The 18085-nt window shown below is 38.9% G+C and overlaps 1 protein-coding gene across 1 annotated transcript in view; it reads right to left on the bottom strand.

Annotated features, from left to right (window-relative positions):
• Positions 1 to 6252: 6252 nt before the first annotated feature.
• Positions 6253 to 18085, bottom strand: part of pcdh7a (protocadherin 7a) — a 37968-nt gene continuing 26135 nt past the window's right edge. The window contains exons 4-5 of the mRNA XM_062431026.1: positions 8690 to 8891; positions 6253 to 7057 (exon numbers count right to left, since the gene is read on the bottom strand). Of these exons, the coding sequence (XP_062287010.1) occupies positions 6519 to 7057; positions 8690 to 8891 (741 nt within the window). The 3' untranslated portion in view covers positions 6253 to 6518. The remainder of the gene's footprint in view (positions 7058 to 8689; positions 8892 to 18085) is intronic.

Below are 18085 nucleotides of genomic sequence, written 5' to 3'. Positions count from 1 at the left end.
CAGCTTTGATGAGTTCAGGCTGATGTGACCATGAAAAGATGAAGAGACATAAATGACAGCCTATGGAGGAACACAGGGAGGATCAAATCTCACATCAGCCGCCTGGCATATCAGTGAGGAAGAATGTTTACAGCTCTCCTGCAAGGCTTTTCCTGAACAGAGGAACACAGCACCCTGACAGAATTTATCACATCTCTGATGCTTTATGCTCAGCTGTAGTGATGCTGAGTGTTTCTTTGGTGTTGGAGGGTTGCAACACACTTCTATAGATGTTAACTTACTGGACATCAGAAAAAGATTTCATTCTGAAAGGAGAAGCACAAATGAGGAAGATAAGGAAATTTCAACATATTATACGATTATGTCTCTTTACTTTGAAGCCACAAGCTGAAGGTTCTCTGTCTGTGCATGTAAAGGCAATTCAAAGACATTTGACTTCAGCTCACTTTCAGTCAGAAAAGGAATCTGCTTAGACCACTGAAAGCATTTGACAAATCCAAAGACCATTTGATATACTGCTCAATGTGTGAAGAGGTCAATATTCTGGGGTTTACTTCACCAGGTGCCTCCCTCTTAACATTTTCCTCTATCGTTATAAAATCAATAAAATGCACATCCACTGGGTCTATCCCTGGAATTAAATTAAGAGTTAAAAGAAACTGACATCCTTTTTTTGCAGCGCAGACAATTCCTTGTCCATTTATCTGCTGAAACAATGTGATTTATTTACAAAGGCTTTTATGGACACCACTTATTTGAGATGAGTTACAGTGAGAGGTTGATTGATATGATACCTGATGATTTTGATGTTTCAAAGAAGGTTGCTAATACCTTTTACTGTGCAGTTTTATGATTTTCCTTTTATGTGTGTTTTTATGTCTTTATTGCAGGCAGAAGAACAATTGGTCCTTTGGGATGGTAATGTCTAGACTGTTCTCTCCTGACAACATAAAACTGTGGTCAGTAAATCATGTTTTTTAGCTAAAAAATGATTTTACAGGATGTGACACACTGTGGCATTTCAGTACATAGTAAGTGATTATACTAATTGCAGATAACAAGGATACTAAATTCAATGGCCTCCGGAATCCCTGAATTGACATTTCAACTTAACTCCAATACAATGTAAGATTGCAGTAAGCCATCAGGGTAGAAAAATGGCTCCGGTCCTTTCCTCAAACAGCATAATTCATTCAACCTGTGATGTGAATATTAAAATGTAATTGTTTGAAAAATTGAATGAGTAGACAGCAAAGGAACTCCATTAAGTGATGGGCTTGTGATCGGTGCAATGTGCAGATTAATAACCTGGCATGTAAAACTAAAAAACAGAGTAAATATAGCGATTTGGTTGTTGATGCTGAGGATAACAGATGATTGTACATTAAAATGTGTTTGATTTGTTGGTGTTATTTGTACTGGCGGTTTTGCTGTACATGAGATGGATGATTGCCTACTGAAATATACTGGAAAGCCTTTCAAATCTTTATCTTATCCATGAATGACTAGCACACACTGTAGCAACATCCATCCATTTCAACAAGACACCTCTTCTTCCTTTTTGCTCTGATTTAAACTAAATTACATCATAGGTAATCCACCTATTATTCATCTTTGTATCAGATATTCCATAAAATATGAACACTGAACATCCCTCCGTTCATAAAAGATAATTTGCCAGATTGTGTAATAGGCCTACTGGATCTCTTTCCGCTCCTTTACAGTGGAATGAGCATGTGAGGTCACATTCTTGGATTTGAAATACAAATATACTGACAGCTATATTTGACAAAATACGTATTTAAATAAAAACTGATTTCTTGTTCCTCCACTCCCTTTTAATTACTTTATCCTTCACTACCATCATATTTATTCCAAACTCCGAGGAACAACGCCTACTACAGAATAATCAAATGCAGAAAACTGTAGCAATAATTATTCATGATCACACGGTGGCAGTGTTGCATATTGGACAAAGGGAATTACGGATTGCGGGACTTTTTGACATTTTGAGTCCTTCACAGTAATCTCTGCAGCAGTTAACACCTCTGAAGCATTTTCTGATAAGTCTAAATCCAAATTGCCCTCTGCATTTGAAACGTTTTCTTACAGTGGGATCCAGTTGAAAATTCACCTTTCAAAGATAAAGTTGACGGGACTGTGTCGCACTTTAGAGATATTCCAGAATTACATTCTAGGCGCAAGAATGGAGAAATATTGGGTCTGTTGGTTGGGCATGTTTAAAAATTGAACAGTTCATTCTTGACCTTGGAAACAACAACCACTCAAGGACACTTACTTGCTTACATCTACAGTCAAAAGCTCTTGGGCAGGAGAGTAAGTGGACCTTTAGTGGAGATTGTTTTGTCAACAGGTAAAATATTTGGTGCCACTTTTATGGCACCCTTTATAAAGGGTTTATAAACTTTATACATTATCTATAAACCATTCAACAACTTTGTGGTCATCATGTCTTTGAGTTATAAATAAGTAATCAGCAAAACCTACTCAGTCATCTGTAATAATAAATGTTAATAACTCTTAAATTAATTGTTACTCTCTAGTCTGCAGTTGTACATGTAAATACATTGTTAATACATGTTTTAATCCAGGGATTTTCCACAACCTGGCACCCTAAAATAGTTCTGGATTATAACTCATTTATAAAGCATAAACAAATAATTTTATACAAAGGTATCACCACTTCTGTGTGTATGGACTATAAAATAGCTGGTTGTCTCAAACTGATATTTTTGACCAATGCATTTACTCCCAAATACTTAGTTTGGAGTTGGTTGGAGTCCCAACTATTGTTAATCTCACAGTTACTGTCTGAAATAGAGTATTCAAAAGGTACACAAGTGTTTGAAGTTTTTAATGTCAAAGTCAAACTTTTACATGATTCATCTTCATACCAAACCATTCGTCGACAGGTCCTCTTCTTCCTCATCATAGCAAATGCAATTAGTTCATTATGTAATTACAGGACGGGAGCAGCAAAAACAGAGCCAGCCCCCGTAGGAAAATAAAACAAAGAAGAGGAAAATAAAAATAACTGTTTTTTTCATTTTTTTTCAAGTGCAGATTTGAAGACCTTAAGCATGCCAATGTCTGTTATGGTTTCCAGTTGTCTGTTCTACAGTGTAGTTTTATCTGTACATGGCTATAAGAGTAACAGCACGAGGGGGGATGACAAGTACATGGTGTCCGCTGAATTGTCTTTTAAAAATGTCTCGATTGGTGGATGATACAGTAGATCTCAGATGTTATACTCCTCTCTGTCTGTCTGTCTCCCCTCACTGTTTTGCAGTAGACTGAAACATATTCATGTTTAAACGTGCAGTATAAAAAAGATACACACCCACATGGATTCATGTACAGCAAGTTCCCTTAAATCCGGATTGGAAAGGTTTGAAAGGTGCTATAATGAAACTACCATAAAACAGCAGTTTGAAGAAATAGTTTCCACTTTAAAGAGGCAGGGCTGTGTCAAGAGTCTCTTTTCCAAAACTCGCAAACTGGACCATAGTTCCTTACAACCTGTCAGGCATCCAAGGGATTGAGACACACTTATCTCAACTCTTTCTCCCAGAGAATGAGCTTGTGTCCGTCTGTGTCTCGGTGTATGAACCCTGCAGGATATAGCACATTTTTTCACCGATTCAACATGAACGCTCTGTGAATATAGTAACTCCATATTTTGGGCCTTGAGTTTTGTTCCATTCACAGCACAGTTTGTCAATAACAGAGCTCAGTAAACAGCCATGTTAGAGATTTGGGGGTAATGAAGGCTCTGGGAGTAAGTAGATCAGTGGGTTAAAATAAGCTAAAGGTGTCAGTCATAGAATTGTAAAGTTGAAGGTATATACAGGTATACAAAGTGTTATCACGCACATAGAACACACCCATTTTTCACCATAATTACCATTGTAAAATAAACAGTCATCATGGTACTTTCTGCTTTACTGTTGCCACATATCTTTCAGTGAAGGGACAGTCAAGCAACATGTGTGTGTTGTCACGTAAAAACCACAAGTAGTCAGTTTGTAGGTTAAGCATTGTTGCACATCTTACCTGAGTGTTGCTCTTGATTCTAACTCTAAGCTCTACAAGAATCTATGAATTAAACTGCAATACATCCTTAACAACCATGTCTCCTCCACTTCATCTGATCCAAAACAACCAGAAAAATGAAGAGACAGACTTACTGGAAATTTCCAGTGTTACATTCGCCTATCCAGACATTAATGAGATCAGCGCAGATCAAGGGAGGAGAAGAGAGAAGAAAGGAAACTCATTAAGACCACAGGGACGACCTAACCCTATTATCCCTATCACACCATTGAACCACACACTGATGATGGGAATTAAGATGTGCTGGCCTCGATCCACACCCACTCTTCAGCCCAGTGCAGCAGAGTGTGTCTGGAGTCGTGCAGTAGCTGCTGGGAAGGACGAATGTGAAGGAGTCTGTTATCTGCGCTATTCAGCACAGCAGTATGGGCGTGTTCAGGTCGGCACTGTGCGGTGAAAAGGGGTTGCAGCAGAACTCTGTGTTCACACTTACATTGTGTTCTGTTTTGTTGCAGCCTGCGGCACCATCCGTGCCAACTCCAGGCTCTGGAAACTGAGAGACAGGGCCAAGGTTACCCCAAACTCTCTCCACAATAAAGAAGTAACAGTTTAATCCACTGAAGCTAACTCCCTTGCTGCTATCATTATCACCATTTCCCTGTAAGCACACATATATACTACAGATGTATCCAAATAGGCGTGGTATCCAAAAAAGGCGTGTGGTTTAAAAAAGAGAGAAAAAAAGTTAGCATTATCTTTCTTTCATGCAGAATCCTTTTTTCTTTTCTTTTTTTTTTCTTACAGAAATTTGGTTTTTCTATGAGTCCTACTTACAGTTGCAGAATATCTCGTATTCCATTGTCTATCATTACATACAGTAGATGTTGTTGAAATTCCCTTTAATGTAGCCCCACACATCAGTCAGAGAGATGAGTAATTATTTAAATACATTTCATGTTTAAATACTGGCTGGAGGGGATCAGGCAAAATGCTACAGCTATTTCAATGAGAGGCAATATGTTAAAATTATGATTAAGAGCACATACACACATAGTGCATATCAACTGCACACATCTTAATGTGGGTTTGTGTTCCTACTTATGTTCTAATATGCTTAATGTATGTGAGTGTATGTGTTTATATGGGTTTGTGTATGCTTAATGCTTCTGTATTAAAGGTAATGCAAGTTATACTTATGTTACATGGCCACTGAATCATGTCATAAACTGTGGCCCTATGCATGTTCACATTCTGTAAATGCACTGTATGAGTTTGTGTTTACATGCTTTGAGTTTTAGTGTGTGTAACTGTGTGCATGCGTGTATGTGTGTGCATGTGTGTGAGAGAGCATTTATGATACATGAAAACTGTTTGGATACCGTAGGTGAGCAGAGATCTTAGCATCTCAGTCTACTCTGAAACGCTGAGAAAAACACTTTCGTTTTTATCAAACACACATACATATATACATACAGACTGGGTGTGAAGGGAAAAAAAAGATATTTTCACACACACAGGAATATTGGAACAGCACTGACACTCTATGAGAACCTTGTATTCTGCATGGTTACATTTGATTATTGTAAAAAAAAAGAAAAAAGAAAAAAAGTATCTTTTCACATTGTTGCAGTTTGTTCTGAATCCTTTATGTTTGAAAGAACAATACCTGATTTTTGAGATCAGCACTTTTTTCCCTATCTTATAACTGTACAGTGACCACACTTATGTTGGTACTTTGATACTTTGTTCATGACTTGTTAAATTTCTCACAGGATTTGCAGGTTGATTGAATAATATTCCCGTTTTGTGTTGTTAAGAGTTGATTAGGCATTACAAAGTTTCATTGGCTTGAATTAGATCCAAATAACTCAATCAAAGACCCGTTACTTCTTTTAATTTTGACTTGATAAGACCTCAGTGGTTTTTCAGCAGATGGTTCTCCCTGTTGAGTCCAAATCTTGCTTGCTGTGGCCTCAGTAAAAGTTTTTTTTTTTTTGCACCAAGACATTTATAGCATCAGGATTTACTCAGTCTTAGTCTCTCTCTTCTTCACACACATCCCTCTGTGCCAGAAGGTCAGGCATGCATTGGATTCAGGTAAAAAGAAGAGGAGATTAAGTTGTCCTCCTCTACATGGACATAATAGGATCTTTACCTGTAGGCAACTTTTACTAGTAGTTAAAAAAAGAAGTCTTTTTAGAAAGTACTCTTGGCCAGAGATCTCCAAAGAGTTGATTCATCACTTGCTTTAGTTTAAGTCCCTATAAATATTAGTCAGAATCCAGAAGTTCCAAATTGATATACGACTTTCAGAAAACATCTTTGACATTTTCATGTCTTCACAGGTTTAAAAGGCCTTCCAAACTGATGACTTGCCAGTAAAGTCTTAACCCTCCCTCTTTTTTTTTTTAGAGTCGTGTGGTGATTGCTCTATTGCAAGGCTGTCACAGGTAGACCTCGCGGCGTGACAATGTGAGGCAGGACGTGGTCTTGTAGTCCCCTCCCGTCCGCGTCAGTGGTATGACCTCAGGCGGGTTCTGGCCTTCTCCTCCTTCCTCTTCTTGCTGACGCCTCCCGAAGCCTGCACTGCTAAACGTGTCGTAGGATGCTGAAGTCATCTTGCGGTTCAGAAGGTTACGGTTGTGATCACCCATGTTCCTGTTGCGATCTCCACTACCCAGGGTGCCGAGAGGATCACCGTTGGCTAAGGGTAGTCTCTGACCTTCTCCGCTGATGACCACCCCTGGTTCTGAGCTCCCTGCACTGCCAGCACTCTCGCTGTCACTCTCATGGTCGTTACCACGGAGATTGTTGTTGTCGTCTCCTGGGGCGAAAGTGGAGAGCCGTGGGGGGTCGCTGCCGTGGCGCTGGCGCTGGCGAGGCGATGGACGGATGGGCATCCAACAAGTGTCAGAATGGCCAAACTCATCACACTCCCTCGTACACTTTCCTGTCAGAGCTACATCTGGCAGCTGTCTGGCATCTGGACACAAGAAAGACATGACAAAACATGGGATTGAGGTATGAATTGAAAGGACAATTAAGAAAAAAGGGCAGATAGATAAAAGAGTACAGCAGGAGAGATGAGATGAATATTGGGTGAGGGAGACAGGAAAAAGAAAAATTAGGGGACAAATGTAATAAGAGAGAGTGCAGCATTTGAAAAAGGCAAGACAGGCCGAAAAAACTAAACCCCAAACCAAACAAAAAAAAATCTGTGAAAGGAAAACAAAAGATTCAAAAGAATCCCAGCAGTGCTCAGCATAACATTTAAGGTGAAACCAAACAACTAGCGAGGCCAAGTGAGAATACCACTATCAGACATGTGAATGACAAATCTAAATCACTTTACATGCTAGGAAAAGATTAAGTTACATATTGTTCCTATTATAGCCCCTGAGTGTTGGTTCAAAAGGTTAGTGAGGCCACCAGAGACTGAAAATTAATGTCATACAGGGTCAATTATCAAAGGTTATGGTTATTATCTATGTACACCAGTCATGTACGAATCAATACTGACATAATGTTTAATGGAGACAGGAATTATAATGATGATAGATGAGGTAAATGTGACTTTCCTGCCAATTACACAAGCTGTGTACTTGTCATGTTACAGCTGGTTCAAGGTAAATAACACACCCCATACACTTATAATGGATAACTGAACTAAATTGTATACTTGAATGACAAACAAGAAATTACATTTTTCTGTTGTATTCTGAAAACAAATTCCAATTTGGTTGTTTATGTGCAGCAGCAGCAGTAGCAGCAGCAGCAGCAGCAGCAGCAGCAGCAGCAGCAGCAGCAGCAGCAGCAGCAGCAGCAGCAGCAGCAGCAGCAGCAGCAGCAGCAGTAAATTCATGTGAAACCAAATAAACCCATAATTATACAGTATAATTACAACCAACACAATTAATTATCTGTTCAATTCCTCTCTCCATCTCCATGATGAAAACTTATTGAACTCCCCCTAATCCTCAAGATTTCAAACGTCGCTGTGAAAAGCGGCATTTAAGTGGAAGTACATTTACATTTGCAGAAGTACAGTCAGTCACCAAGGTCGTAGTGAACTTGATGCCTTCCCAGTTATTCCAGCTCTGGCGTGAGCATATATTGAGAAAGAGAAAAAATCTGAGAAAAAAAACCTTTTTGTTTTGCTTCTCTCCATCCTTGACAAAAAGTCAGAAAACGGCAAAAACACAATTTTGTGGGTGAAAGGAAAGATTTGGTCTGCTGACTGACAGCAAGGCCACAGATGAGCCTCTGGCACAAAATACTGCCACACATTACTGTAGCTTTTTTGAAAAAAGCACTTCACATAACACACACAGGCTTTCAAACAAACATTAATACAACATTTCTTTATTCTACAAAACATACTCCCTTCATGAGAAGAGAAAAAGACTTCTAAGACATTGACAGTAGGTCAAGGTTTCAATGGAAGTGTTTATCTGTGTGTGTGTGTGTGTGTGTGTGTGTGTGTGTGTGTGTGTTATCAAAACATGTGTAAGCCTTTCACAGAATATAGTACATATAGCCTTGAGAGACAATATATGTAAGTAAGTGTGTGTGTGTGTGTGTGTGTGTGTGTGTGTGTGTGTGGGGTAGCTCTGACCATTCTCCACATGCTCCTCCTCCCCCACACTGCCTTCGGGTGTGGTCCGCTCGTAGCCTTCCTCGGGCAGTGGCAGGGCTCCCAGTCGCGGCCCTGATGAACTCTTGCTGCTCGGTGTCTCTGAGTCCTCCATGCCACTGTCATAGCAACCGCCATCCTGGGGTTGGCTGACTACGGAGAAGGTCACCCGGCGAAGGGTCCCCTGCAGGGAACATACACACACACAATATGGGATTAATCATCCACGATTCCTAATCTGAGATTCTAAATCTGGGGATTAGGCTGGTGGGCAGGGGTCTGCAAAGACCTACTGAGATTATCTGATCGTGTTCTCCTTGATTATGGGTTTAGCTACTACAATGCAGGGTAATAGTCATCAACCAATCATGGCAGTTTTTGAAAGTTTTTGGTTGGGTTTTAATCCCAGTTCAGATTAATGCTGCTGGACAATGCTGATGTTTACAAACCTCTGGCCTGCTCAGGGACACTTATTTTTCATCAGGAATAGCACCCAGTAGTAGCAGCTGGGTAATATATAGTCCATCCTAAATACCTTTTAGTTGGTGTTTTGTTGAAATAAGTGGATATGTTAAATGCTAATTGGCGATAGTAAAAAAAAAAAGTATTGTCACCAAATGCCAAGTGAAAAAAGATTTTAACAATTGTCTTTGTATTTAAAGCCTGATATGTCTTATTTTTCTGTGTAATAGAGCCCCTTTGTTGTCCATTAAGAAAGCATCAGTGAACCACTGTTGCACTGTAAAACATCCTCATAATTATTGTCATGGCAACAGTAAACATCACAAGGTTACGTTTTTTTAAGAAAAAATGTCCCAACTTTTGGTTAGAAACAGTAAGGGGTCACCTGCAGCAAAGTGCACTTTTTGCCATCTAACCATCTACTGACCCAACCTGCCACCTCCTAATAAAACAAAATTATCTTATCAAGTCACCTTATACTGACATCATCTGAGTTGAACGGGCTGTGCACAGCGTTACAACATTCCTTCATTAAAGCGACCACAGGCGCTGCAGTTTATTTTAAGTCAGTCACACCTACACACTTCTGCTGTGTATGCAGGATAGTTATGCAGATAAATACACACTAGCACACTAAATGTGTACTAATCCGCAGCAGAAAATAGTCCCCAACAAATGAACTATTTACTCATGTTTGAGGAACATTTGCTACAGTGCTCAGCTTTTTTCTGAAATTATTTAGTGTTTGGCACTAATGAGCTTTGGGCTGAGAGCCACAGACAGGCTAGGGAAGCTGGAAACTATTGAGAGATGGATTAACGCATTTGTTGGTTTTGGTCTTTTCACAGGATTTGTTGACAATAACAGAAATATAGAATATTGCCGAGCATCATTGTGCAGAATGACATGTGCAGAGTTTTCACATCCATCTGCTGATAGAGGAAAGAACCTGTGTTTAAAGCTTACCTACAAGCATGATTTTGACATCACAACTAGACTGCATCTGGTTGTGGTGTAGTATGCAATTTACACGTGATGTGACATGAAGACCCAAATGCAGAAATCCTGTATTAATTAATGAGCGAGAAGAACAAGATGTCATTTTAACGACTTCAATGAGGTAAAACCATGTCAGACACAAATTATTATCCCAACCAGTGTATATTTATATATCTTAAAACATGTCTGGAGGGGATCTTTTTGAACTTTCTTTTGTTCCCAAGACTTGCAACTAAAGTAAAGATTAAAAAATAAATAATAAATCCTTCTTTATAATTGGAGTTTAAAAGGCAAGCACCTACCACCAATGACAAATCACACAATCCTGCAGTGGAAGTGGTGGTAATTCAGTATTCTCAAACTGAGCATCACACCTGCTGCAGATTCAACACGCAAATCACCATAGTCTAGTTAGCAGACCAGTATTCATTTTGCAAAGGGAAAAAAAGACAGTAATAAGTCCATGCTGAGAGAATATCACAGAGAGTTAAATGACTCCGTCTGGCCTCAAGGGATCACTCTGCACCAGGAAGCCCATTTCTATACAACACCCCTCATATGTCTTCTTACACTCATTTATCTGCTAGCAAAATTACAACCCTTTCAATTAAGATCTGCTTTGAAACATGTGGCGTACACTGAGGAAGTGAAGGAACAGGGGGAAGACGCAGATTAGGGCGGAAAAACTTCAGCTCAGAATGTCGCCTCGGGATAATCTGTAGGGAAAGTGATGGACGCCAGGGATAAAAGCCCAAACGTCACCAATTCACCTTTTTATTCAGAACACAGAAAGAAAAGGGAAAATTTGGACATTTCACCTAATAAACATGCAAGACAAGAGAAGAACACAGCTAAATTAATTAAGAAAAGGGGAGAATTAAGGGAGCACTTGTTTCTTCCGCCATTTCTAAGTAATGTTTAGATGGAAGAGGGATGCGAGAGACTTACTCCAAGAGCAGGGATGGTGAGCACAGGCAAGAATGAGGATAGGAAGTGATATTAGAGTGTAATGAAAAAGCAGCGGTTCTTGGAATTTCAGTGGCTTCATCTTAACTCTCCACAGAGAGAAATTTATTTTTAGAGCATTAGCTTAGATGAAGCAGTTCAACCTTTTTCCCACTTGTTCAGACTAGGAGCAATGGCAAAGAGAGGGAGTTAGAGAAAAAGTGGACAAAAGAGTATGAGGCTGAGTACAGAGCCAGAGAGGGCACAGGTTTTTGTTGTGTTAACTGTGTGATTTCACCATAATAGGTTTGTTTTTCTGAGATCAGAGGTGTCCAAATCAAAAGTAATTCCTCTGTTTCTTGACTTGTTTTCTTGGGATCAAGGACCAATAATAACTCGACAACATGGCAAATTTTCTTCCTGATCACAGAATATTTATTTCATGATAGTAATGATGTGAAATAATAATAATTTTTGGTTTAAGGAAGGCAAGAGAAACCACCAACCTCCAGCTTTCAGAGAAGCAATATAAAACAGCAAGAAAATGAGATTACTGAGGGTTTGGGATTACTTTTAGTCCCAGTTTGTGCTTCTTATGTATCACCATTATATTCAAGTCACAGAGCTAAACATTTTTATCCGGTCAAAAGGTCATTTAGCAATGCGTATAGTTGGTCTGAAGGTATTTCCGGAATACTCAAAGATTTTTCTAACTGTCTGGATGAAAAGATATTTTTTGCACAACAAAAACGATTTAACCCGTCTCCCAAATTGTGCCTTTTTTCTCTATAATCCAAACAAAGCTTGTAGCCAGAAATGACCAAAAAACCAACAGAAAAAAACAAATACTAAGCCAATCAACATGAACAAAAATAAAAATAAAAAAGGACAGTATACGCTATAGGCAAGGCAAGTTTACTTATACAATTAATTTCATACCCAAGTGCTTTACAAAATGCAAAACAATGAACATGAATAAGAACGACTAAGAATAAGAACAATCAAAATGAAAACAAGACTGAAAGAGGTAAGAAATAAATATAGAACATTAAAATACTGTAAGTAAAAGAAAGGCAGCATTAGCCTCAAGTCATACTAGTATATACACATAATATTTTATGTTTTCATAAAAAATAACCTGCTAATATTTTGTGTGTGTTTTACAAAAAGAGCAAGGTGGGATAGGACATACAGCCTTAATTTGAGAAATGTGTGAAGAATGATTTGTATTGTATAACATTTTTCCTCTCAGTAGCTAGACTTATGGTTGAAGGTTTTGGAAATACCTTCAGAACACTGGTAAACATTATTAAATGCCCTTTCTGGGTTTTTCAAAAATCACTGGGTATTTATCTATCTATCTGAGAAAACAGATGCTGAAGCTCTGTGACTCAAATATAATGGTAATACATGAAAGGCACAAACAACTGTGGTTTGGATTACTAAATGAATGCAGATATCCAGCCTGTGCCACAGGGCGGGACTTGATTGACAGAGGAGTGAGTGACTACCATTGGGAGACCAGTGCCGGTTGCTTACTCTCTCTTTCTCTGTGTTTTCTATTACAGAATTCATCTGTTCAGCCATGATTTCATCTAATTCAATTTCTGTCTAACCCTCTTTCTGGCCAGAGCTGCCCCCTTTCATTCCTTTATCCCGATAATTTTATTTTCTGTTGCTCTAACCGTCCCCTCTCTCAGCTGATCCTGCAGTCAGCTCTGTTTTTCACAGCTGTAACTCTCCCTCCTTTCTATGTTCTTTCCTCTCACTTACTCCTCCCTTCTTCTCTTTGCCAGGCAGCTTTATGATGTGGCGATCGATGATGTGTCCTTGACCTCGTTATGAGTCCCTCTCCTCGTCCCCACAGCAGGCTTTATTGACCCATAACTCCTCTACATTCCCTAACCCCCTTTTCCCTCTCTTTCTCTCATCCTCCAGCTTCTCTAACTCAAAAGTCTTTTGCTCGTTGACAGACGTCTCCTCTATTCTTCTGCCAAATCTCATATTTTGGCTTCCTTTAGTCATTAAATTGTACTAACTGAACACTCTACATATTCTGTCTTTTCTCCCCTTGCTTCTTATCATTGCTGTGTCACTCCCACCCCCACAAAATTTAACTTTGAACTCTTTCACTCATACTTCTGCTACTCCCCAAATATACTGACATTTTTCTGTCAAATTGGTCTTCTTAAAGCTTTTCACAGATGTCATCTGCTCTTACCTTAAATTTATCTATTTTCTAATTTTTTTCTACATTTCTTTAAAAACAAAACAAAAAAACTCTCTTTATCCAAGCTTCCCTTGACATTTTCTAACCTGAGTTCCATAGGACAAAGCATTTTTGTGCGTGAGCTTCTGTATGTGTGCAAGTTTTCGATTATTTGGCAGAGTGGTTGCAATAAAGATTAAATGACTAAATATCCCACATATCTTGTGAACATCCACACACATTCAGACTTGTGAACATACACACACACACATGCAGATGAATTGGCTAAGGTCCAGTGTGGCCTATGAATTCATGCCTGATGGAATATTAATTGAGTTTGACAGAGGACATAAAAAACCTTCCCCTTAATCTGACACGGGCCATTACAGTTCAATACTGACATGGGAGCCTCACTTATCTGCGCAGAGAGTGTGTTTGAGTGTGTGTGTGAGTTTGTTTGTGTGCATGTATTGCAACTCTGCTGTACAAGCATATGAGTATCCTGATACAGTATGGGAGTTATTGTGAAGTTATTTCTGGCAGATCTTTGTGAATCAAACACAGGTAGGATGGGTCTGAACTCAGAATAAACTCCACCATCTGAAACTTGCAGCTCTGACGGAGCCGTAGAAAAGAAATGTTCCTAATATAGCTTTCATTTCAGGCCAAAGGCGTATTGCTGTGCACGTGTGTGCATATGCTTATGCATATGAGTGCGACTTCACACCTTTATGTTTGTGTTTAATTTGCTGTGTATGAGTGTGAGACTTTCAAAGCCTGCAAGATGTGTTATGTCAGCCTGTGAGAATACACGTGTATGTGTGTGTGTGTGTTTGTGGTGTGAGGATGTGCATGTGTGTGCGGGCACAGGTTGGCTCAGTCATCAAGGTAATTAGTGTGTAAACCTCTTCGCTGTCGGTTCAAAGAGAATTAACGAGCTCTAGTTAATTAACAGTCGCCCTCTCTACTCGTTACGTGTCTGCATATTCAACACATGTGTCCTTGCGTGTGTATGTGCAACATCTGCACATCTGACTGCTTGTGCGAGTGTGCGCACATTTTCAATGTGAGTGTGTGTTTCTGTTTTTTCCATGCCCTGCTACACTCTGGTCTGCATAATGAATTGACAGGATGCGGCTTATGCATAAACCAAAACTACAAATATGGTTGTAGGACTAGAGCCACATTTCCCTTTGGCTCGCCGCACATTCTCGTTTATGTTTGACATCATCTAGGTATGGGGGAGAGCCACAGTGTAATGACTGACTATATTATTAATTTGTTTAGTTACATGTACAGCATTGTTCCTTCCTGTTTAGTTAGAAGTATTTTGGTTATAACAATGCTCAGATTGGAGATCAAAGTCCTATTGCAGCCAAATATATGTTCATGTTATACTTGCAAGCAGAGTAAGGCTGTCATACATAATCCATAGCTGACCAAAGTGCATAAACCTACTGTAGATCCCACTTTACCTAAACCACTACATAAACCTGACTGCAAAGATTCAGTACACTAAATAAAAATAAGAATTAATGTACAATAATTAATTATCTGCACAAAAATATAATTAGGGTGTTGACTGATACAGCTTATTTAAGGTTGATAACCAATATTTTTCAGATCAATATCCACTAGCAGCATGTGATAGCTTTTTGCTTCCGAATTGATATTTGATGGATATTTGACTAAACAGCTCTTATATCTTAATGACATTAAACATTTGTTTCTTGCCTGCTTGCTTTAGTTTATTAAACATTTAATAGACTGTGGCAGCAGAGATTTATATGTTTTAATCGATAAGAGTGATAATATTTTTCTAATATTTGACCAATATTCATCAGTTATGCTGCCATTTGCTAGACTGATGACACATTAACATGAGCGGCAGATTCTGTTTTCATCTTTCTTTACTCAGCATTGCACTTCCTCTTTCCCTCTGTGTTGCTGCATGTTTACATTTGCTCAAAATAATAAGCAACTGCAGGTAGAAAGATAGTCTTTTGTGCATGATGGTTATGTTTTTGTCTGGAAGCAGGCAGACGTCGGACAGTTTTATGATCCAAGTGTCAATCAAGCGGACATCCTGTTTGCAATCGCTCCCTCTAGATACCTGATATTTTCCTAACGTTGATTGAAGGGTGCAACTTTGCGCACTAATTTCCCTGCCAGTTGTCCTTCGCTGGTTATTTCAACTTGTGGATACAGGGGTTTTGTTGCTAGTATCCACTGCTTAAAATGAGATGATTTTCATGCCAAAAATTGGATTGTGTGATCCTCAAGGGGTACTTAAAGTCTCAATTAAAGACCAGATTTATGAAATTCTTTGAGTGGCTTAGCAGTTCTAGAGGACGGGATGACCTCTTCAGCCTTTGAATTGTTAGAGAAATGCTGGCATTAAAACATAAAATACAGTTTAATTGATTAATTACTGTAATATAAAAAACTGAACAAGTGAATGAATATTTACAGAATATATTGATGGAGCTTTCAGGAAACCATACCATCTGATATTCAAAGTCAGATCAATGTAACAGTATCAACATCACTATTTATATAATCAAATTATGTCACCTCATCCTGTTCCTCATAATATGATTACTTCTTTACTACATAAATATAACTGAGCTGATAAAATGTCAGTCTTCTGCTTATTATAGCTATAACCATGATACGTAAGGTGATATTGCACTATACTACTAAAGCACACAATGAAAACTAATATGCTTCTGTTGACACCACATGGATACAGTCCAGACTTCATATCTGGAATGCTGATCAGTCAAAATGACCTTTGCTTCTGCTCTCTTGCTTTGCTGCCGTTTAGAGATCATGTTGTGCTAATGCTGCCAGCAAATGTGTATCTGCTCACACTCTGGGAGGCAAGTGAGTGTTGGAATTAATAAGTGAACTCAATGGCTGCAAGTTTATTTAACAAAAAAAACATTTACTGAAACGTAGTTAGTTTGTATTGACAGCTTTTGTATTCAGTTACTGAGTAATTTAACACATTTGCATGGCATGTAGAGATGCTTTATGTGGAGTAACACTATGGATCAATGCACAATAATATCAACAGTAATTCCTATATGTAAAGTGACATGTCTTTTGAGTGTGGCTCCACTAACGTGTAATGTTTCATTACCTCCTTAATTCAATTATTATGTTTCATTGTCACTCTTTACTGTTGTTTTCTACCATTTCAATTGTGTTGCCATGTATATTCTGTTCTCCACTGCAGATGTCTTGATTTATAATTTTACTGGACTTTTCCCCCCTTTCTTTACAAGCACCTTGGGTAGTATTTTATATTTTGCTATTATTTAAAAAAAAAATTTAAATCTTGTTTTTTTTGTAATCACATCACCTCTCAGTTGTATCACCATGCCAGTGAGGCTAATGAATAAAACAGAGCAAAACTACACTTTGAGTAAGAGATTCAGTCAACTGGTCAGATTTCACTTTACATTTCCCCCAAAAAATCTCTGAAATATTTGCTAGAAAATCTTTTGAAACCCTTTACTGTTGACTGCTATGCAAAGGCAACAAAGAAGAGAAACAATGAAACATGCTGACAGAAAGCCTCTTGCAGAGGCTGTATGAACAGGATAGATGTGTTAACTATTCATTTGACAATGATATATTTACACTGGTTATTTAAATATAGAACTGATCTAAAACTGTGTTCAAGACCGGGTTGCTTTAACAGAGTAATGTGCGCAGTGTTGGAATGCAGTTTCTTGAAGCTATGCTGAAAAAATAGCAGACATCCTGTTTACACAGTGTACCCATTAGGTCAAGCAAACAGGTAAAGACAAGTGTTGAGAGAGAAGTGTCGAGAGAGCAAGTGGGAGAGCAACAGTAACAGATGAATAAAACAACTGATAAGTGGATGAGTAGCAAAAGAATTAAGACAAAGAAGGTACCAAGAGGCTGTTAGGGGCCATCCACATGGAGACGATTTTGGAGTGAAACCGCAAATGTCTTGTGCGTTTAGGCCGACCGTAACGATGGATCCGGAGTTTTCGCTGCTTGAAAACGTACTTTTTTGAAACCTGGTTCCAAGGTGGAAGAGTCCAAAACGTTTCAGGTTTTGGATTCGTGAGAACACCAGAAATGCAAACGATGATGTCATCAACCCTCGACCCGCCCCTCTAGAAAAGATTGTTTTTGAAATCTGGCTTCGTCTAAACGGCCTCTCATTCAGCATCTGTGGCAGGGTAAAATGAAAATAAAACAAACAAACAAAAAAAACAAATAAAACCAGGAAGAGAAAGACAAAGAAACATGACCACAAACTGAAGTAGAAATGTAGAGACAAAGAATGCTATTTAGGGGAGAGACGGTGGACTGTTGTGGTATTTGTAGAATGCAGAAAATTATTTGGAGCAGGTTGAAACTCAGCTCGGTGAGGTGATGAAGCAGTATGAATGGTATTTCTTCAACTGTTGATTAGCCAAGGTGCCTTGTTACCACAACAAATACACACGCACAAACAGTCACCCAGCTTCCATGCCGATATTGTAAATCTATACATTAGGCACACCTGCTTGCTTATGCTCACACTTGCAGGTGCGCACACACACACACACACACACACACACACACACACACACACACACACACACACACACACACACACACACACACACTATGCAGTGTGTATGTTGCAATGGGACCACCTCTGCAGTAAGAGCAATCCTCCCTTATTTCTCTGCTCCCTTTCACCCTTCGTTCACTCACATTCCACTTTCATTCCCCTC

The sequence above is a fragment of the Scomber scombrus genome, chromosome 2 (genome assembly GCF_963691925.1).
Source record: "Scomber scombrus chromosome 2, fScoSco1.1, whole genome shotgun sequence".
Classification (NCBI taxonomy): Eukaryota; Metazoa; Chordata; class Actinopteri; order Scombriformes; family Scombridae; genus Scomber; species Scomber scombrus.
This window is presented reverse-complemented; position numbering and strand designations above follow the sequence as displayed.